A 24,348-nucleotide genomic window follows, 5' to 3' on the forward strand; every position below is an offset into this window, starting at 1 on the left:
TCATTGTTGACATGATGGGTGCATAGCTTCATGCAGTTTCCACCAGATACGTATCCTCCTATCCACTTGAAATAACTGGAAATGGGACTCATCGGACCAGGAGAGCCGTCTCCAATCATCCAAGGTCCAGTGCCGAGGTCTTTTGCCCAGTTGAGGTATAGAGTCCTGTGTTGTAGTGTTAGCAGTGGGACTCTGGTGGGTCAGTGCTCCCATAACATATTGCAGCTAATGACCGCCTGATGGTCTTGGTGAAGGTGTTTCTGGCACCTCCTTCGTCGAAGTCGACTGTGATTTGTGCCACTGTTACTCTGGTTGGCTGAAACAATGCAGATAGACGTTGACAGCCACATCTATCCACCCACAGTGCTGTCCACAATATGCTATTCTGGAAATGGCATATTCCCGATACACTCGATATTGTCGAAAGGGGATAGCACATTTTCTGTACTACCTCCGCAATAGTGACCCATGTGTGGGGCACCCACTATCATCCCTCTTTCAAAGTTGGTTAACTCACAACATTTATCCATACTGACATCAAATTACTGTCTAAGTGAATGCAGTGTATCTGTATACCTGCGAAGCCGTGGGTTCATCCACTAGTGAGAGGGGTGACAGTGTCGCATTGCCCAGGAACCAGGTATCACATGAATTCTGTCCTTTCAGTATTATATCTGAAGTTTTAATATTTTATTTCATCAGTCTGAGAATGCAGACTGATGAAATAAAATATTAAATTAAAATATTATATATATATGCAAAACTACAGTATCTGTAGGTTTGCATATATATATAACTTCTTTTGATAAAGGTTTTCAACATTAAGTCAATTTTACAAAAATGATTACTGAGGTTTTGAAATGAAAATTGTACAATCCTGTAGATGTTGTATTATATCCACAACAAAACTTTGGTTTGAAAAGGATTAAATCATTAATTTATACAGTTTTCAAATTAAATATGGTGTGCTTCCTATAGCAGATGTTTTGTTCAAGTGAGTGTCAAAGTAAAATGCCTAACAAAAGGAATATGCAGTCCTGATTTGTTATAAAAGATAAAGCTTCATGGACAGCTTTATGTTACTTATACAGGAAATTATCTGTTCATCATTTAAAATGTTTCAAAAATTTTGATGACACCTGCATAGAAATTTTTCAAACATTCAGTAACTTCTGAATCCAGCTACCAGTGGTATGGTGTTGTTTTTACATAAATTATCAAAAGAAAAAGGATTTGGGAAAATCTACCATTACTTCCTCAAGTGAAGGATACTTATTTTTATTCTGCAATAGAGATTTTACGATTATTAAAATGAAACTCAATCATGCTGATAGAGTTCACACTCCTGGACTGTATAATAATTTTATTGCTCAGGGAAATAGACATCTATGGTGCATTCCTCTAATTTCAGCATCAATGAGAATTGAATCACATGAGTAAAAAAGGGGTACCAGAGGACCAAAAGGTTTCCTTTTGAAATACTGCATGTTTGAATTTTTGTCAAAATGAGAGACTTCATTGATGGAATGGTCACAAAAACTTTTCGATTACACCATTACTTGAAAGACTCCCAATCTTATTTTGTCACTGTAGGCTGAAAATGCCTACAGTGACAAACAAATCAGTATCCATTAATGTTACAAAGACTGAAGATATTAAAAAGCTACTACATTATGTTCCTGAAGAGCACTCACAAGATGATTAAAAGAATGACGATGATCCTAATTTTCTTGAAGTGTGTTGGTGCTTAAATTACATTTAATGCATTTAAATTTGACATTCTTTCCCATTAATTTTTTATTTATAATAATACAAGTTTAGGAATTTTTAAACTTCTTTATTTTGAAAACAGTACATAAAATCATACATTTTTAAAACATTATCATAAAAATCAAATTGTAATAAAATATTCTTCACTAAATAATAAATAGACAGAGGAGTCCTTTTTAAAAAAACAGGAAAGTCTTAAGCTCACTAAGCAAGAATAAATTTTTTTCTTCAGTTCCTGAAATAATTCATATATCAATTTCAAGATTAGCAAAAGTTCTGATGTTTCTCTGTAGTGTAGGTGCACAGATTAACATGGAATTGCTAGTTGAATCACCATTCTTTCTTTAAGCATATGCAAATATATCCAATGTTAATTGTAATTGGATATCCTTAAGAGGGCTCAATAAATCCACTTGCCACGGAAGAGTAATGTTTGATTGGCTTGCTTGATCCTTACACCATTCTAATGCTCTGAGAACAACACATATAATTTTTTTGAATGTGGGTGAGATGATCTGAAGTTTAAGGTAGTGCCAGTATCTGTAGGTTTCCAATATATGCTGGTAATGATATTGAAATCTCTTAACTGTTCATCAGTATGTCCAGAAATGATAGTTTTTGATCTGTTTGTTTCCATTTTGAACTTGATACAGGGTGGTGATTCCATACTATAAAGGCATCATCAACATATTTACACCAGAATTTGGTAGGTGCATTGGTTATTTCAAAGATCTCAGTTTCAAATCTTTCCATGAGAGTTTCCCATACTGAGTTTAGATTTTTGATTGAAGGAAAAATAAGATTCTCCTGTGGTAGGGTCTAGACGATTTAAAATGCTGTTGATGAAGACAGGCCTGGTATATCTTAAGTTGATTAGACCGGGGTTCGAGCCTGTTACCGCAAAATACGGAGGATGCGGCAGGGTCAGGCAATGACCACCGCATATCCCGGAGCAATATGGCCTTAGTTGCTAATGCTCCTAAAAACCAAATAACAAACATATCTTGTCTTGGTCAGTTATTTCCTGGAAGTAAGTTAAGTTTTTGCTTCTGAATAAAGGTACAGAGGGGAACGTGAACTTGATATCGAAGGATATTAATATACTGAATTGTATATTTATATTTATGTCCCCCCCCCCCAAAGGAATATGAATTTCACAATAATACAATAGAATCAAACTCCAACGTACCTCATGGAGTGGAACCAGTTATTGCAGTGCTTTCCAAAGTGTGGACCACTAAGCTATTTTCTCTTCTGCATTAATATTAGTAGTGGCAAATGATGCAAGCTTATAGAGCATCAATAATAAAAAAAAAATTGCACGTGTACACTGTATGCACAAAAGACGTTTTATGTGTAAACAATCCTTGATGACACCTACTAAATTTTAAATGGCTAGAACCGAAATCACGAACAATGTAATTTATGCTCACGCCCACTATTTACTCTACCGAATCAGTGTTAGTGATAAATAGGATACACATGCCCACTGCTTACTCTACCGAATCAACGTTTGGAAGAGGTTAGGCCAATAGCCTAATTACCCATTTGATTATAGCCATTTTTTTAATAGTAGGATTGCAGCAATGTTACTATCATGTTGCTTTGTCGCAAATTACACATGCAGCACTAATGAGATCTGCAAGAAACAGTATCCATGCTTAATACACTATCGAAACTGACTTGGCTCAGGATCTCCGAGTACAAGTGCAAGATGGTAATGCTGCACATTCCATTTTGCAGCAAGGAAACAGATATACTGTCAAGAGATGAAATACGTCAAGATCTACAACGACAATGAAGAGCTCATACTAGATCATAAATTGTATGAATTGGACTTGGACATTCACAAAACGACTGAAATATGCAAGACAATGTGTCAAGACGACGACGGTGACCCCCAACAAAGCACAAGCTGTAATGACCTGCATAGCTTGTAACATGACTGCGAGAAGAAGACCCCTTTTGAAACTTTTACAATCATTTAAACAGTGAGACGAATAAACTCGCCATGCTCAGTGCAATTGCAAAGAAATGCGAAAACTTGATGACCAACAAGGCTGCAACTTAATGAGCCAATGACAAGCAAAAGATTCTACTCATACATGTAATTTGGAGTCTTATCTCCCAATTGCGAACCGATTCAAATATACTTGACCAGCCTAGCTGGTTGTGGAAAAACGTTTCATTCTTTTCTTGATGGAAATATACAACCGTTTCAGTAATACAGACGGGTACTGTAATGCCTATATTACACGACACGTGCTTCAACTGGTGAGGCTGAATCACATGTAACGTTGGATGTGCTCAGAGCAGGCATAAACCAGCTCTGAGCACATCCAAGATCACTACCCTCAAGATATCCATTTCTCTGGTTACCAAACGATTTCTGCCACAGGTGGCAGTGGTAACCAAAGACACCTAAGTGGTATGCCCTGAATCATAAACGTTTTTCCGCAACCAGCTGGTTTATGCCAGCTCTGAGCACATCCAAGATCACCTCCCATGATCCTTTGCGCATGAATCATAAATGGAAAACCATTTATGATTCACCTCTTGATGGAAATATACAACCACTTCAGTAATACAGATGGGTCTTGTAATGCCTACATTACATGCACTTCAACTGGTAGGTTGCCATTGCGATAGATGGAACTACTGTGCAGTGCCCTCAAGATATCCATTTCTCTGGTTACCAAAAGGTTTCTGCCATGGGTGGCAGTGGTTAGCCCAAAGCCATCTAAACTATATGCCCTGAATCTGCAACCGGCTGGTTTTTGCCAGCTCTGAGCACATGCATGATCTCCTTTCCTGACTCCGCTTTTCTTTGTTGTGAAACAGAGTCATTTCCGCGTTGCAAAATCGTGACAAATTTATTTTCTACTGTCCAAAATTTAGGTGTTACCAAAGATGTTTACACATCAAAAACTACCCACCTCATCCATACACTCCAAGAATGCTAATTCTTCCTTGAATTTATTCAAAACGTTTCCACACGTTGTAATAAGCAACCCTTCCACACGTTGTTGTAATAAGCAACCACTCACTGACCAAAGGCAAACTTCTGCACATCTATTCTTCCTCATTTGAATTTATGCCCCTTGTTTGTAGTCTTAGCAAGAGGAAGAATACCATCAATATTGAGCTTATTCAAGGCCTTAAACACCTCAATCAGATCTTACAGGTGCCTAGGCCCTCGCTGCTGCAATTTGCATAACTGAAGCTCTTCTTGGTAAGAGTACCTTATTGTTCCCTTCACCAGTGTTTTTGCCTTTCTTTGCACCTATTCCAGCAGATTCTTCCTAAAATGAGGCCTCCAAACCTGTATGCGGTACTCAAGATGTAGCCTAACCATTGCCTTGTTACAAAGGGATAATCACCTTCTTATTCCTGCTAGCAAAGTTTCTGTATATCACTAACAAAACCCCACGAGCTAACACTCTGCTGAGTGTAGTATCACACAATTGGTTTGTTAATCTGGGATTACTGCTACCTTGCATTTGTCAATGTCAATCTATATTGTATTGTATTCCATAAATACCCCATGGGATTTAAAATATAATAGGATATAATTTTTTCTGCCCAGCTGCATCTTTATATCACATTTCTCTACCCTCACACATTGTTGGTCTAGTTTGCACACAAGGATTAATAACCCTGCAAGAGACAGAAGATACCTTTTTTATAGTTAGGTTAAATTTTCATTTCTTATAATTTTAGAATAACTATTTTGAAAAGGCATTCCATTGTTTAATGCAATTATAAGAGTAAAAACCTAGTAACTACACTGAAATATCTTCTTACCATCAAAGCCAGTATCTGTAGGATTTGGACATCTCTTGTATGCTTCATTTCCATAATCTGTATAGATGAAAGTATTCTTATAATGCAACATGCACATTAATGATTTTTGTGTTAGATTCTGTAGAAGTAGAGCATCCTCAACATTGAATGCAGTGCTTTTCAATCTTTAAACTCTACTGAGTACAAGTATACAATTTTTTAGAATAATAAACTCCATAGCCTAGTTCATTAAGCTTTGGTTACTTTGTTATTCTGATTTAGTGATCTAGAATACATGTTTAAATTTTAGCCATAAATGTGTGAATCCAGAAAACCACCTGAGAATTTAGAAATTCATTTCATGGACTGGTCATTTGCCTAAACAGTGCAATGTAGCTGTTTGTGTAAGGTGAAGATTTCACTGCACCCGTGACAAGGAAATCTGTTATGTCATGGAACCTAACAAACTTCCTCACGAAGCTTGGGATTGTCTTGCTGTTTCTGAACATGAATGAAACTCACTGATAATTAGCAATGTATTATAGTGATCAAAAGTTTGCCAGGCCTCAGTGTTCCCTCCAGGACCTATTGAATGGGTGCACTGCCCGGCCTGGCTAAAATTTTAAGTGATTCTCTATCAATATTAATTCAAACACTGAGGACAGGAGTGGGTGCCAATCCAGCCTGGAATTGTGATTGGACGCCGAAAGATCAGTAGAACTCAGCTTTCCAGTATGTAATATACCTAAGCAGTTTAAGAACTCCCACTATGCAGCCATCGTATAGTTTGACACGAATCCAGATTACCAAGAATATTGTCATGTGCTTTATGTTGAGCTATCAGATGCCAGTCAATTGACGGCTTTGATATGTTGGTTGAATTCTGCGATTCACTGAGTCAACTCACTCACTCTGCAGCCATCTTTACGACAAGCTGAGTATAATTCTGCAAGTTTGTACACCACATTAAATTCTGTGAACTGTTAGGGGTGTTGTTTGTCTTGGTCTCCGTACAGGAGTACAAATATAATAATATATATTAAAACAAAATAAGAACCCATAATTGAGTAAGAAGTTAAATCAGAAAACATTTAAATCTCTCATTATTATTTTTTTAAATTGAATTCTAATAAAATTGTTTTTTAAATTTGTTATTAAAACAATTCTACTTTTTAAATAAAAAGTACCTTATTTGTTAACTTTAGGGTGTTTGTGTGGAATTTTTATTTTTCAGTAAAAAAATATAACTAGCCAATATTAAATTTTTTTCATTGTTTGTTGCACAAATTATCATTAAATCAAGCAATTAATTTTTGCTCTGGATCACTTAAGTCGTATTTATAAATAACAGAAAATTTTATAATATTGTGAACACTTCCCCACCCGGCTGGCTGGCAAAATATTTTGGGGAGAACACCGAGGTCTTATGATTCATACACGAAAGATCAGGCTGATGCAACACCTATTAAACAAATTTTGGAATGTTGTGTTTGTAAATGACATTGTCCAAAACTTTCATTCACTGTACAATATTTTCCCCATGTACTATATGGGATGCACTTATCATCATCAGCCATTTTAAATCCACTTCAGGATGAAGGCCTCTTCAGCAACTTCCCAGTTTCTTCTGTTTTGTGCAATGGCCACCCATTTTACTACCCACAAACTTATGAATTTCATCTATCCATCTCTGCCGTTGTCTTCCAGGTTTTCTTCTAGCTCCTCTTGGGTACCATTCTGTTATTTTCTTAGTCCATTTGTCATCATGTCTTTGAGCTATGTGTCCTGCCCAAGACCATTTTAGTTCTTTATTTTGATAAGAATGTCCTTTACTTGAGTTTGCTGCCTAATTCATGTGTTTCTCTTCTTATCTAACAGTCTGATTCCCAATATAATTCATTCCATTCTTTGTTGTGTAATTCTCAGCTTCTTTTCCATTCTTTTGGTGAGTGCCCAAGTTTCACTTCCATAAGTCATGGTGGGGAGTATACATTGGTTCATTTTTTTACGTTTCAGACAAACTGGGATATTGCTCTTCAGTATGTGACAATATTTCCTGAATGCCATCCATCCAAAATTTATTGTTCTCTTGACTTCCAGCCATTTATCAGTGTCAGTGTTTATTACAGCTAATTGTCCCAGATAAGTATATCCCTTTCTGTGGCATACTTGTTCATCATTACTTTTGTTTTAGCCATATTCATCTTTAGTCCAAAATCCTTACTAACTGTGCATAACTGATTAAGATTTTCCTCTAATTCTTTGGGATTGTGGCTTATGACCACAATGTCATCTGCAAATCTTAAATGGTTTAGGTACTCTCCATTCGCATTGACTCCTTTCTGCGACCAGTCTAATCTTCTGAAAGCTTCCTCAAGGGCAGCAGTAAACAGCTTCGGAGATATTGTCTCCTTGTCGAACTCCTTTCTTGATTTTAAATTTCTTACTGTCGTTGTCTAGTCTAATAAAGGAACTAGCATTCTCATATAGTTTCTTCAAAATCATAATATATGGGGTATCTATCTATGCCTTGTCTTTCCAATGCCTGAAACATTGCCTTATGCTGTATGGAGTCAAATGCCTTTTCATAATCCACAAATGCCAGGCATAATAGTGTTTTATATTCATTTTCTTTCTCCATTAGCTGTGATATTATGTGAAGGTGATCCATAGTTGAGAATCCTGTCCTAAAGCCAGCTTGCTCTTTCAGTTGATTCTCATCAAGTATTCCTTCTAATCTGTTAGTAATGAACCTTATGAACAACTTGTAGATGTAGGATAACAAGCTAATTGGTCTATAATTTCCAATTTATCTCCTTATGCAGCAAAACTATAATTGCATTATTCCACTGCTTAGGCGTCACACCTTTTCTAATGCACTTTGTGAAGAGCCTTGCCAGTTCTTGTGTTATGTCTCTTCCTCCCAATTTTAACAACTCTACAGTAACTTCATCTTCCCCCGGGGCTTTCTGATTCTTCATTTTCTTCAATGCATGTTCTGCCTCATCAGGAAGAATATCGGGTATGTCGTAAGTGTTGCTAGTTTGCGATCCATCTTCCCCACTGCTGGCATCATTCCCTCGCTCCTTGTATAATTTTCTATAGTAGTTTTCTGCTATTTAAATTATGCCTTCTCTGCTATTTATAAGTACACCATCACTATTCTTCAGTTTCATTTGTCTTTCTGTATTACTGCTCATAGCTGCTGATTTAAGTCCTTTGTTTTCCCTTAATGCTTGTTCTACTTTTCTTGTGTTAGCTTCATGTTGAGTCTCTTTCTAATGGCTTTGCATAACTCAGTATACTCAATTTTCTCCTTGTCAGTGTTTATCACCCTCGGTTCATCATAACAAGTGTTTCTTGACTAATTTTTTCTTCTTTGGATTTCTTTTCCCTATAGGTTTCTTGGGCTTTATCACTTTCAGAAAGTTGTAATATTTCTCGTCAATACCTTGGTCCTGAGCAGTCTGCAGAAGCTCAAACTTGTTCTTATATAACATGCCAAACTGAAATCTGGAAAATTCCAAGGATCAGCGAGGATACCAGATTACCAGATTCAACTGTACAAGCTTCTCTCATTTTTCTTAATTTACAGTTATCTTTTGCAGTGTAGCAACATGCAAGAGAATTATCTTAGTGAAGATCACAGTAATTTAATGTGTGGAACTACTTTGATTGCTCACTTCTTGTCAAATGTATATCATGTGAATCACATGATTGAAGAGGAAGTACACAGCTTAACCTGTTTGTTTCACAAAGCTGAATGAGGTACTTTAATCAGCAATTACCAGATAGTCAGAGTTCTCCATACCCAGGGGGTTGCTTTGTTTCTTGCATTATGATTAACACTAGAGACTCATGGTATATTACAATTTGTCATTTTAACAAACCTCTCTTACATTATTGTATTGAAATAACGAACAGATAAGAAGTTTATTAATATAAATGAATACAAATAAAAATATGCAATCAAGGCGATGTGCCTCTTTGTCAACTTTATGATCACAGCAGCAGTTCAAAATATAATGCAAAAGTGTAGCCTTGCATATGCGCTATGACTAGTTGCTAACTAATTTCAGGCATGGTCTGTGCAATATTGGATGTGGTAAGTCCACGCAGGTAGTATAGTGGTTATAATCAACATCCTTCCCACACGAGGTGAGAAAGGCTTTTTTTCACTCCATGGATGAGTTATTTTCAGTTTCAGGCATGGATAGCAAGGATTTTTCCATTGAAACTTGGGTTTTTCATCTAGAAAACTGACCAGAGATCACACACACAATTTATGGGCATAATACTTGTGGGTAGATGAATATGTTTTCGGGTGGACGTAATATGACACTTAACTTGACTGACCTGAAAGTGCATGGCATTCCTTTAGAATGCTGCCTGGCACTTAATGTTGTTAATATTCCTGTTATGATGGAAGACCTATAAATTGCCGTACTACAGGTATATATATATATATATATATATAAAAAAAGATGAGCACTTAGTGGTAACAGACTATCCTTGTCATCTGATTAATTTGTGCACTGAAAAGGAGGCTGCATGTCTTCCTTTGAAAGTGTATTCCTTTCAAAAAGGAGAGTGACCGAAACAATTTCAGTTAATGAATGTGCAGTGGAATGTGTGAAACAAAATGTTAGATATGCTCAATAAACATTGCCAGTTTCAAATCTTTCCATGAAAATTTCTGCCAGTATCTGGATCTGGGATAAGGAGTTTCCCATAATGTATCAAGATTTTTGAATGTGAAAGAAATATAAGATTCACCTGTGGTAGGGTCTAGAAGGTTTAAAATATTGTTGATGAGGAGAGGCCTGAAACTAAGTGGATGTCTTGATCAGTTATTTCCTGGAAGTAAGTTTTTGCTTCTGAAAAAGGTACAGAGGTGAACTTGCTATCTAGAGATATTAACTTACTGCCCAACTTTATATTTATTGTACTTATTTTCTTAATTATTTCAATTAAAGTACAGTGTAGATTTTATTGAAGAAGATAAGACTTTCCATGCATCATAAAATTTGTAAAAAAGTAATGTTTGCTTTGTGTACCATCTTGTTTACATGATTTTTTTCAGTTTCATATAATGGAAAATGTGGTAGAAAGAGATGATGATAGTATCATGTTTTGTGAATAAGCATTCATTGAACATGTGCTTCAAACCTTTTTCACCAAAGTAGAAAATGTTTTGAAGCACATACATACTCAGACTATCTTTGGGTGCTTCTTAGAGGTTGCCACTATTCTGCCAGTCTATTTAAAGAAGTGGTTAAAAGTTCCAGTTTAGTTCGTAATCCAAAACAGCCAGCACATTGATAACTCTAGGCAGGCTATCTTCAGTTCTGGCATCTATAAATAAATGCATATAATTATCGTGCAGAAAAGGACATGATAAAGACAAAAGGTGCTCTGCTAGGAAAGGCTTCAGTTCTATAAATTGCAATGTCTGGAGACTAAGCACTTGTGAGGTGACCTGTTTGAAGTGTTTACAGCTTTGAAGAATACCATCAATGATGATGGCATTCTTCCTCTTGCTCAGACTACACACGAGGGGACATGAATTCAAACTGAGGAAGGATGTTTGCAAGATAGATATATTGAAGTGTGCCTTCAGCCAGCAGGTAATTGGAATAAATTCATAGAAGAGATGGACAGGTGACGTGAATTTTTTTTTGCTGGTGCTGTATAGGCTTGCTTTCTTGCATCATTTGCCACTGCTGATTTCCAACATTTTTTTAAATGTTGGAACCCATTCTGCATTCATTTATTGACATTGTTACTCATTCATATGTTGAAAAGTGATTTGTAATTTGTTTGATCAATATTTAAATCTTCTACTTCCCTTTTGGAAGGTGATTAACATAGTGGCTAAATCAGAATCCTTGATTTAATAAGTATCACAGGGAGCTTTACTGTCAGGGTCATGAAAATTAGAACAGGAGAGTCTGGATTTTCCTTCCTCCTCCCCAAAATAAAAATAAGGAAACTTTCTGCATACTGAAAGTCAGAGTCATTATCAGTTACATCCAAAAGGAAAACTGAATTAATAATAAAATGAATCAAGCAGACACCTGAGGTTTTGAAAAGAAATGAAAATAAGTTTTGGTTATTTATAAAGAAGATATCAATGAAAATCAAAAGCTAATGAGATCAACTTTGAATCTTCTGAGTGCAAACACAGGAAAGCTAAAGAATCTGTATTGAAAGAACTGTCATCACTAAAAGAGGGATTTGTTAGTTCAGTGGGGACAGAAAAATATTTCATTAGTTTTGCTTCCTATTAGTTGATTATACCAGTCAGACGAATATCCAAAGTATGACAAACACAGGCATATTAGATTAGATTGCATTACAGTAGAATTTTGTAAAGTGGTTAGAAACCAGATAGGTTAAATAAATTTAAAGGAGGATTGGAAAAATTGCACTGCATAACAAATTTTAAGTCAGGTATGGGCAAACCCAGAAAAGAATTAGGTTGTGCTTAATGAAATTTTAATAAGTGTTACAATAAATAGCATAACAACATTAGTCAATTTTTCTTTTGAATGAACAGGAGCTTCTCTGACCAGTGTCTAGCAATAATAATCTGCCAGCATTCTGGGAGGAAGTGTATTTTCAGACATGTTTGCTCTGCTCTTGCCCAGAAAATTTTCACAAACTTTCTTAGGATATTCATCTTTCAGTATCTCTTGATTTTGGCACATTAACACGTGAAAACTTTAGTTTTAATTACTGAGAGTCATCTCCATTCCTATCCATAACTGAAAAATTCTTCATTAGACCTAACATTATATGAAGCAGTGATAAAAATGAACCCTATAAATAATATTTTTCTTTCCAGCTACAAGATTTATGCAGGGGAGTGAAATCTTAGTTTTGTAATTAACTTTACCACTCACACAAAAAGCAACATTTGTATAGCATTCATCATCATCAGCCATTTTCAATCCACTGCAGGATGAAGCCTCTCCAGTATAGCATTAGCAGAGGCATACTATGCGAGCTTATGCAGTATCAGCCAAAAAAAAAAGCCTCCCATTTCATACCTCCATTCATTCTAAATGCCTGTCCAGCTCAGCCTTAAATTTATTTAGGCTATCAACTTCCACAACAAAAGATGGAAGTCTTTTCCACCAATCAACCACCTTCTTGGCTAAAGGCAAATTTCTGCACATCTATTCTACAACTGTCTTTCCTCAATTTGAATCTATGCCCCCTCAGGTTCTTAATCTGAGCAAGAGGAAGAATCCCATCAGCATTCGGCTTGCTCAACCCATTCAAGGCCTTATACACCTCAATCAGATCACCTCACAGGGGGCCTACTTTCCAGGCACTGCAATTTGCAGGACTTAAGCCTTTCTTGGTAAGAGCAGCCCTTCTTTGTATTCTTTCTAGCAACTCTACATCCTTCCTAAAATGAGACCACACAGTACTCTAGGTGTGGCCTGACCATTGCCTTGTACAATGGGATATCACCTCCCTGTCCTATATATCATTGACAAGACACCATGAGCTATTCTGGCAGCTTGTCTGCACTACTCAGCAAACTTCATATTTGACTGCACAGTTACCCCCAGGTCTTTTTCACTTTCCACTTCCTTGAGTGTAATTAGTATGTTTCTCTTGCATTATTGCTACCCATATGCAGTACTTTGCATTTGTCATTGTTGCCAGATTGTAGACCTAAAAAGGATTCCAACAATTGTATTTATCATTTATCATACTCTACTTTTTTTTTTAACAGCAGGTCCATGTTTTCATAGGATTCTTTCATGTGGCCAGCATGACCGATAGGTATAAATGGATATGTTGCCATTGTGAAGTAACACAACTTTTAAGAATTAATTTTGAAAGGTCAATGAAATTTTGAAAGGTCAATTTACTAGGTGGTAGATGACTCTCATCAACCAGTGAAATATCACCACTTTGCTTATTGGAGGCTTGAAGTGATGGAACCCATGTTTAGTCTCTAGAGCTAAGTTCCAGTCAACCCTTCCCTATCTCTTCCATCATGCAGTATGATTGATGACTTTTGAGGTTATGATGAATGTCGTGGCGAGATCCAATATTCCTTACATTTCGAGGGTACAGCTCTAAAACGGTGTTCGCAGGCCGGCCGCTAGTTAGTACACCGGACCGAACCTATTGGTAACTCTCTAGGAGGCTTCCGGATCAGCTATTGTATAATCTTGCTACCTCTACTCTGCCAGATAATGACTGGAGGGAGTCCGAGTAGTGTGTATGCTGGGAGCATTGTCAAGGCCACGTTATGTCAAGGATCTGGGTATATTCTTACCACGGATACGCCCTATCCAAAAATTTCATTACTTCATACAGCATGTCCCACCCACTTTTTTCTTACTATTGAATACACCATGAATTGTCAAAATAATAGAGCAAGCTTATCTGCGAAACGATCTAAACCCAAGCACTTCCTAATTCATTTCACAAATATACGTGGTCTCAATTCTAATCTCACCGATGTCCATTTCCACTTGCAGTGTGCCAAACCCCATGTACTTTTTCTGACAGAATCTCAGTTATCCGTTGATTCAACTACTGCTCATCTCAGATGCCCAAATTATTCGCTGTATGATTCCTTTCGCCTCAAAGGTGGTACTTGTGCATATGTCCGTTCTGATATTCCCTGTCAGAGACTTGGAAATTTGGAATCTCCTCTCTTTGATCTTCTCTGGCTTAAAATCACTCTACCTCATTGTGTCAAATTCATCTGTTGTCTCTACCATTCTCCCAACTCCACTAATCACTTGGAGCTCTTTGACCTCCTCTCTTTGCAACTCGACTTTCTCCAGTCCAACTTTCCTAACAGTGAGGTAATTTTCCTTGGTGATTTTAATGTTCACAACTCCAGCTGGCTTCCGTTTTCTAGTCACACCGACCCAGCAGGTCAAGATGCTGAGGCTTTTGCAATTACTAATGACCCAGCACAGACTGTTCATTTACCTACAAGAATTCTGGACAATCCTAATCATACAGCCAATACGCTTGATCTTTTTCTCACAAACAATCCTAAGTACACGGTTGAAGTGAGAGGTCCTTTAGGCACTTCAGATCACAACTTGGTTATTGTCTCTTCTCCAATGGAACCTTTATCTCATGGCTATTCCCAACCTCGTATTGTTTGGCATTACAAGAATGCAAAATGGGATGACCTGCGAGACTTCTTTTCTTCTTTTCCTTGGTCGGATTACTGTTTCAAAACATCTGATGTCAACGTTTGTTCAGATCGTGTCAGTGAAATTATTCTTGCAGGAATGGAATCCTTTATCCCACACTCCACTTTAAAATCTCGTCCTTTATCTAAACCTTGGTTTTCCAATAAATGTGCTAAGGCTGTTCAAGAGAAGAATGTTGCATATCGTAATTGGCTTGTTTCTAATTCTTCAGTGTCATTTTCTGCCTACACCAAAGCTCGCAACAATTGTAAAGCAGTTATTAATCAGCCCAAACTAGAGTTTGAACAGGCTAAGAGTAGAAAACTTGCTTCTTGCCCTAATGGTAGCCGAGCATTCTGGTCTCTTGCCAAAGCTATTGGCTGCAACTTTTGCCCATCTCTGCTCCCACCTCTGTCCAAACCAGATGGTTCTGTTGTCATTTCAGCCAAGGATAAAGCTGACCTGCTAGCATCCCATTTTTCTTCCAGCTCATGTATTAATGATCTTGGTAAAACACCTCTCACCATTCCCAACACGCTCCATTCAATGCCTCCTGTGGTCTTCCATCAAAAGGATATCAGAAGGATTTTGATGAATCTTGATGCTAAGAAAGCTCCAGGTCCTGATTGTATTTCTCCACTTGTTCTCAAAACCTGTGCTCCTGAACTTACTCCTATTCTTTGCTGCCTTTTTTCACTTTCTTATTCCAAAGGTGTTTTTCCTTCTGCTTGGAAATTTGCTCATATCCAGCCAGTTCCTAAAAAGGGTGGCAAATCCCTCCCCTCCAATTATCGTCCCATTGCAATTACTTCAACTCTTTCTAAAGTAATGGAGAAATCAATTAATCGCCAACTCTTAAACTACCTAGAAACTTTCCGTCTGATCAACGATCGCCAGTATGGATTCCGTCAGTGTCGATCCACTGGTGATATTCTGACTTATGCTACCCATTTATGGACTAATTCAATGGAAAGGTTCGGTGAAACACAGGTAGTTGCTCTTGACATCTCAAAGGCTTTTGATCGTGTTTGGCATAAAGGTCTTCTAAACAAGCTTCCATCTTATGGTCTGCCAACTGTTTTTAGTAATTGGTTATCCAGTTTTCTCTCTGATCGCTCACTGAGGGTGATGGTAGATGGCTCTCTGTCTTCTAACTTCTCCACTAATGCTGGTGTCCCCCAAGGTTCAGTTCTTTCCCCCACTCTTTTCCTCTTGTATATTAATGACCTTCTTCCATTGACTGGAAATCCTATCCATAGTTTTGCCGATGATAGCACATTACATTCCACTTTCCATTTTGAGAAACCTTGTCCTGCTCAATCAGCTTCAACTTCTCGAAAATCTGCTACCAATTCCTTAAATGGGGTTCTTCAGGTAATTCTCCAGTGGGGCAAAGACAACTTAGTTGATTTCAACCCTTCTAAAACTCAGTCTTGTCTTATATCTCGCAAAAAGGATTCTTCTGCTCCTATGCTTATCTTTAGTGACACTGATTTCTAGGCAAAATGATATATCTCTTTTGGGGATTACCCTGACTTCTAATCTCTCTTGGCACAAGCACATTACAAACATTGCTTCCTCTGCATCTAAAAAACTTGGTTTTCTCTTTTGCTCTCGGTGTTACTTTTGTTCCAAACAGCTGCTCACTCTGTATAAATCACAAATCCGCCCTGCCATGGAATATTGTTCCCACATCTGGGGGTGGTGACCCCAAAACCTCTCTCAAGCTTCTTGATTCCATTCAGAAGAGGGCAGTTAGGTTAATTAATGATTCATCTCTAAGAGAGTCTCTCCACTCGTTTTCTCATAGACGTACTGTTTCTGCTGCATGCCTCTTCTACAGATACTTCCATGGGCACTGTTCTTCTGAATTGGTTTCTATAATTCCTGCTCTCTCTCTCTTTCAAAACAGTCCGAAAACGTGCCGCCACCAGCCAACATCCATTTACTGTCCAACTTCAAACACACAGAACCAACTTTTCATCTTCCTCATTTATTCATTCAACTGCCGTTTTCTGGAACAACCTTCCTTCATATGTATTTCCTGAAAATTACAATCTACAGAAGTTCAAGTCCAATGTCAACAAATATCTTCTTTCATCTTCTCAACCTCCAACCCAAGCACGATACTAAGTACTATAGGTTCTAATACCTCTCGTGTTTGGGGTTTACATGACTCTTCCATGGTAAGTATAAAGAATAAATTAACAGCAATAAAACAACACACCATGCTAGCAACTCTTGGCACAACATGCCTCTTTATCAACCATTAAAGGATGGTATGCCAAACAATTATGTAACAGGGAAATACATTGAAGATCTTCAAAAAAGAAAGGGCTGCCAATGTGCAGGATAACTATTGAAATGGGAACCTGTATATATGTAGACCCACCACGAGCAAAGGTAATAGCTATATATAAGAATGTGGATTAAGATGCTATCCAGGAGTGCTCCACAGCAGCAACACATTCAAAATTGGCTTGTGGATAGTCCCTTACAATTTGGGAAAGTAATCCAATAAATGAATACACCTTGCTGTAATGGGAGAACAATTGATTTTAATCTTCTGCTTTGAGCTGGATACAGCCAATATGATAGCATCACATGACCCTAGTAATGTGAGCAGAAACACCAAGATCTTGGAAAATGTATATGGAAATGAAAACTAAAATAATAGTAATTTCATTACTATTATTTTAGTTTTCATTTCCTGACTGGGAGGATAACTCATTCTATTTCAAATCTGTTTAGAACATGGAAAACATATCTGCATTTTAACAAATCTGTCCTAATCATGGCTATTTCATTATTCCTGTTCATCACAGAACTGAAGTGGGACTATGCTGTATTAACAATTTACAATTCATAAGTTACACCCTGTACACATGCGCTCTCTACAAACTGATGTTAGAAAATGGGCACCCTCCTGCCAAATCAAATCAGGACCGAGCCCTTTTCCAACTCTGTAGTAACAGTGAATTAAGATATTGGGAAGCATCCCTGGATTGACAAAGAATTACTGCAAACATTACCTATATATCTCCTCCAGAGCCTCACTGGTACTGACAGATTCAGAAATATTATCTTCCTGTAACACCTCTATGGGGATGCTAACCAGGCAACCATAGCCATAACATGAAACTCACTGAAAATAATGTATAACCAGTCAGACAAACATTCAAAGCCTTACAAATATCTATTGAGTGAGGTCCTGTTCCCCAATGCCTTGGTCAACAGGACCTCACATATGGAAAACTGTTCAACATACACGGTGCCTCCATAGCCAGGTGGGCAGCAGTGCATAGCACACGCTTCTTGATTAGACCGAGGTTCGAGCTGCGACCACCAAATACGGAGGATGCGGAAAGGTCAGGGAATGACCACCACATATCCCCAGAGTAATATGGCCTTAGTTGCTAATGCTCCTAAAAAAAAAACCAAATAACAAAATCAACATACATGTGGCAAAAACATTTCTAGTTTTATCAGTATAAAAATAGTGACCTTGCTCTCAAGAATAGTAAAATCCTTACTATATAATTTTTTCTACCAATGAGTGGTGACAATTTCCAGCAATATGTTTAGAAATTTCACGTCAGTGTCACAGCAAGCCAGTTCCTCCAATATCTTAATTCACATATATACATTTTACCATGGCATCAGAAGTGGATCATGCACTCCTTTACAGGGAAGATGACTGTATGTTAACATCAGTTTGTAGAGGCAAGTTCACAAAGTAAGCTTATACAGCATCAACCAAAAAAAAAAAAAAAACCTTCCCATTTCATCTATTTATTCACTCCAAAAGTTTGTCCAGTTCTTCCTTGAATCTGTTTAAGATATCAACTTCCATAATGACAGATGGAAGTTTGTTCCAGCAATCAACCACTTGCTGGCTAAAGGCAAATTTTTGCCTTTAGCCAGCACTGTCTTTCCTCAGTTTGAATTTATGCCCCCTCAAGTGCATAATCTGAGCAAGAGGAAGAATCCCATCAGCACTGAGCTCGCTCAAACCATTCAAAGCCTTATACACCTCACAGGTGCCTAGTCTCCAAATGCCGCAATTTGCAAAACTTAAGCCTTTCTTGGTAAGAGCAGCTCTTTGGTTCCCCTCACCACTCTTGTTGCCATTCTCTGTACTTATTTCAGCAGCCTCCTTACAGTGAAGCCTCCAAACCTGTAAAGTACTTAAGGTGTGGCCTGACCATTGTCTTATACAAGGGGATAATCACCCCTTTATCCTTGCTAGCAAAGTTCATGTATATCTTTGACAAGACCCAGTGAGCTGGTTTAGCAGCCTGTCAACTTCATATCTGACTGCACAATTAACCCCTGGTCTTTTTCATTCTCCACAACTCTGAGTGCAGTACTGCACCGTTAGTACTGTTACTCTGGGGTTACTGCTACCCATATGTAGTACTTTACACATGTCAATGTTAAACTTCAGTTGCCATGTCTAAGCCAACATGCCGAACTTTTCTAGATCTGGTTGCAGCAGTGTACCGTTATTACTGGCATTAACAACCCTGCCAGTCTTTGTATCATCTGCAAACTTGAACATTAAGCCAAATATAGAAAACAACAATGGTCCCAACACCGAATCTTGGGAGATGATTACCACTGTCTTCTCCCATTCAACCATCCATTTATCCATAGCAGCAACTTGCTCTTAATACCACACTGTTCTAATTTGTACAACAGTATCAAAAGCTTTCCTGTAATCATAGTATGAAATATCAAAATTATTTTTTGCATCTAGTTCCTTTGTGACCACATCATAGTACTGAAATAATTGTCAGAAATAATTTCCCCCAAACAAATCCATGCTGTGTCTAGATGATGCTGCATCGCTTCCCTGGAACACAAGTTAAATTAACAGGTCTATAATTACTTGTGTCACCCTTTTACCCCCCCCCCCTTGTGAATTGGGGATACATTTGCAAATCTCCAGTCTGTGGGGACCTCCCTTGAATCTAAGGGTTTCTTGACCCCATTAATATAACTGGATAGATCCCTAGCTGCCTTTATGTTTAACTTCAACAATTTATCCTCCACTTTCCTCTCAGTTATTACAACATCATTAAGCTGCCTGTTAAGAGTTTAATAAACTTCTGGTGTCCACTCTCCTACAGCATTTCTCATGTGTAGATGCAGAATACTCATTCAGTTTGTCAGCTACCTGAACAGGATCATCAGCAGGACAGTCTTATTCACCCCCTCCCTTCCTTCTACAGTTTACATAAGTAAAGCAGTCTGCTATTTCTCTTAATCTGTCTTTGCTTGCCTAACCTCCCTTGTGATTTGATTACAGACTAGCTTATATCTTGTATAAGATATAAGCTAGTCTGTAATAGTCTGCTTTTATATCTGTCTTAGGCATTTGTGTTGCCTGATATTCTTAGCAGGTGTAAAGTGTTTTCGGGTCAAATGGCACTAGGGGTTTCCCCCATCTACGTGTGATACAGTACACCATAAAGGCCACAGATTTAAAAGTGTATGGATATTGTGATTTGTAATTTTTTGTACCATTATTCATCTGGCCTTTTAACTGTTGGGCCCCTAATGAGGCCCAGCAGCTTCCAACATTAATTCCCATTTAGAATTTGCTGTTGGTAACATCATCAGTTGGTCCCGCTGTATAGAAATAAAACCGTCTTGAAACCACCCTAGTCACCTTTACAGAAGCAAAACCCTTCTCTTTACCCCTGATAATAGTTACATCTTTAAGTAAATCCCACGTCAGTACACTGTGATCACTGCCACTTAATGGTTCCTCTACCTGCTGATTCTTAATGCACGAACAGTTACTGCTGATAATCAGATCACGAGTATTACTCCCTCTGGTTGCCTGTTGAAAACAGTCATCCAATAAATCCACATAAGTCCTGCTAGTTTGCAAGTAACCAACCGTAGAGTATCTTAGACCAAGGTATATGCCTAGGGCCTGTAAATGGCAATGGACACAGCCACAATCTGTGTTATTCAGTAGTGTAATGACGAGCCCAAGTGCTCATATTCCTTATAAAATTTTAGCTTCTAGTCAAAATGCACATGTCGCCAATGTGTTCAATTTTGTATATATTTCCTTAGAACAGCGTTTCCCAAACTTTTTATTCACGGAACACTTACGAAATGCAAGTTTAGCAGAGCTCAAGAAATATTTTATTACATATGGTGCGCTGTTGCATCTTTATTTCCAACACATGTAAAGCCGAAATTCAAATAACTCTCATACTTTCGTTGATTTCGGATTTTTGGGGAACAAAAGGTTGCGATTGTTCATCCTCACTTTGAAGTGTGACAATAACCCTGGGGGCTCACATCTGGTTAGTATGGGCTTGGCACACCCAGGGTCCTGACTTGAGTATCATCATCATTCTCTTTCTTGGTGATTCTCTCTCTCTCTCTCTCTCTCTCTCAGGGTAACTAGGGAATTTTTTTTTTGGCTGTTGCAGCATAAGTCTCAGGCTTCCTTGCATCATATAGCTAATAATAATGTGTTCGTTTTAAAGATCCTTTTTTCAACCACAAATTCATGGACACATTTTAATGATAATATTTTGAAATACTGTTAATTATCAAAAAAGTGAGTTTAATTATGATATTGGTTCGCTTCCTTCAACCCGTGTACTCCAGGCTAAATTGCATACGAATGGCATACTAGATCACCACATTCCTACTTTTTCGTAGATGTCATTACCTCTATGCAACACCTGCCAAAATAAAGTGTTCGGCAGTCTGTCTGATTATAATTTATGCTAGTATATTAATAACAAAAAAAAACACACCGTTAAAATTATGATAGAAAAGTTGTGTATGCTACAAATTTGCAAAATTTAGTTATTTTATTTTTTACACAGTTTCGGAAATGCTGCCTTAGAAATATATGCAGATTTAGTGCTTTACATTTTTATATTGATTGCGTAATCCTAATTTTCTGAGGGCCCTTATGCCCTATTTTTTTTACTATTAAAGTAGGACATTTCATAATGAACATTTTTACAAGGCCCCCAAAAAACTTTTGCCTAGGGCCACATATTCTCAAGTTAGGCCCCAACCAAGACACAAGTTCCAGTCAATATCTCAATGATCAAGTTTCTAGAGGAAAAGAAAATTTGTTACATCTTGTGAGCTGCACTTTTGAAATCAGTATTTTAAAAGTGCAGTTGTTGTTGTCGTCATTTGGTTTTTAGGAGCATTAGCAACTAAGGCCATATTGCTCCCGGGATAGGAAGTGGTCATTCCCTGACCTCTCTGCATCCTTCCATATTTGGTGGATCATAGGCTCGAACCCCGGTCTAATCAAGAAACGTGTGCTGCTACGGAGGTGCCAGTACTGACTAAAAGTGCAGCTCACAAGATGTGACAAATTTTCTTTTCCTCCAGAAACTTGATCCTTAAGATAGACTGGAACTTGTGGCTTGGTTATTTGCCAACTAGCAGGACTTTTGTGGATTTATTGGATGACTGTTTAGCAGCATGTTCGAGAGACAACCAGAGGGAGTAATACTCTTGGTCTGATTATCACCAGTAACTATTCATGAATTAAGAATTTGCAGATAAAGGAACCACTAGGTGGCAGTTTTTTTTTGCTAATGCTGTATAAACTCACCACTACTGAATCGTGAGGTATAAATTTCCGTAGTTGTTTTAAAATTTAAAGAGTGCAAACATATATTCAGAATTCTATTCTTACGTATAGATTTTAGCAGTTTAATATATTGTAAAGCATAATATTAAATTACACTGAATTTATTCCTTCTTAGGATACTTGGTCATGACAACAGAGTGGTTTAAGGAGTTTGTATTTGAAGTTGTAGTAGACAAACAACACATCCCTCCTGACGTAATGGAAGTCTTCAAACAAGAGCCAGTAGTTTTACCAGCATGGGATCCTATGGGTGCTTTAGCATCTTGACTTTTTAGAAATATTTAGCATTGTCTTTAATACAGGTGTACAATGTGGGTGGTGGATTAAGACTTTAGTTTGACAATATCAATAGACTGCTTTTATATTTTGTTTTTATTGTACATGCTCTTTGCATTGTGTGCAAAGTTATTTTTTACATAAATTTTATTCCTGTTTGTAGTTATAAATCTTGAAATTGTACAGAAAAAAACTTGTTCAATGTGCAAATAATTGTTTCCTAAGTAATTAGATAATAGCTGATAACATTTTTACAATTTTTTTTATGAAAATATTTAATGTACTTGAAAGGCTTATCAGGAGAAAATCGTTTTTTTTTTTTATGTATGTACTGAAGACAATGCTAGGAGAGTAAGTGTACATGATTTCAAGATTATATGTTTCCAGTGTGGCAATTGTGATTAATTCTCTAATAAAGCCCTTTAGAAAATGTGTTGCAATTACTAAATTCATTTTCTAATTCGGTTTGGTTTATACATAAACCTTCGCACAAATGCAATTTCAATATTTCACACTTGTCTTCTCACTTCTCTAGTACAACAGAAATGAAGTTATGGAACTAAATGTAGGGAATGTGATGATTCTCTGAAACAAGATTGCATCTCCGAGAATGGGGGATCCAATTGTAAGGGTGAAAACTAGAAATGTATTCTCGAATAAAGACAGATGGAACAGAACCAGAGTCTGTTTTTTTTCTGCACACACAAACATTTCTGGAAATCATCATCTGTAAGCCTTTTTAACACTTTTGGTTGTTTTTTGTCCAGAAATTGGTGAACAGAGTACATTGTGTGAAAAATCCATCATTGTCTCGATGGAGCATCCTTTCACAATTCAAGTCTCTTCCTTTGATTGACAGGCTGATTTGGTGAGACATATTCAGCCATAATAATTCCTTTAATATCAAAGAAAACAAGGAGTATGGTTGGTTTTCATTTTTGATTGTCTTTTAGTTTCTGGATCATACTGGAATGAGCACCCAGGAAGTGTGAATTACCATCAATGTTTTTTCAAGATGTCTTCACAAACTGGGTGTCTTCTCATTCAAAATTTTTGGCACCATCTTAGCACACACTTTTCTCATGCCTAAATGTTCAGTTAAAATTTGTCTGTTTCTTTGTCCATAATGAGTTCTGATGCACTATACTAATGCCTAACTGATGAGCACTTATAATCAATGTCCTTGCCTGGTCATTCATTGTCTTTCACATTCTCTCTTCCTTCTAACAATATTTATTCCATTCAAAAGCATGACCGTTTATGGGGAAGGTGACATAGTATCTTCCCCATAAACTTGATGTAACAACTCATATCTTTCAGTTGGGGTTTAGTTAAAAATCTGAGGCTGATTGTTTGTTCCATTCTTTTGTCTGTCATTTTTCTGTCACTGAGCATGTTGGAGCATGATTTGGACAACTAGGGAAAAGGGTCAAGGTCAACTGTGCAGTGCCTTTGTTTCACAGGTGGCACTTTGGTGTGTAGTGGCTGCATGTAGTCTCATTATTTAATAGCCACACCTTATGATCAAAGCCTTGTGGATTAGCTCTAGATTTGAGGAACTGTGGCTTAGGACTTGGCTTGTGAGGATTTTTCAGCATGCCTGCCCTAAATTTGTTTTGTAAAGATGGAAATTACTTTAAAATGGTACAAGAGTTTTTGCTAACATCATTGAGGAAACCTTAAGGG

General features: G+C 37.4%; 1 protein-coding gene across 1 annotated transcript in view; it reads left to right on the forward strand.

The window, feature by feature from the left end:
* LOC150080805 (bleomycin hydrolase) overlaps positions 1-23,339 on the forward strand; it is a 163,088-nt gene extending 139,749 nt beyond the window's left edge. Inside the window, exon 11 of the mRNA XM_090381004.1 lies at positions 22,502-23,339. Within this exon, the coding sequence (XP_090237130.1) occupies positions 22,502-22,653 (152 nt within the window). The 3' untranslated portion in view covers positions 22,654-23,339. The remainder of the gene's footprint in view (positions 1-22,501) is intronic.
* Positions 23,340-24,348: the final 1,009 nt, after the last annotated feature.

Source organism: Mastigoproctus giganteus, chromosome 9 (genome assembly GCF_048544385.1).
Source record: "Mastigoproctus giganteus isolate SK-2022 chromosome 9, ASM4854438v1, whole genome shotgun sequence".
Classification (NCBI taxonomy): domain Eukaryota; kingdom Metazoa; phylum Arthropoda; class Arachnida; order Uropygi; family Thelyphonidae; genus Mastigoproctus; species Mastigoproctus giganteus.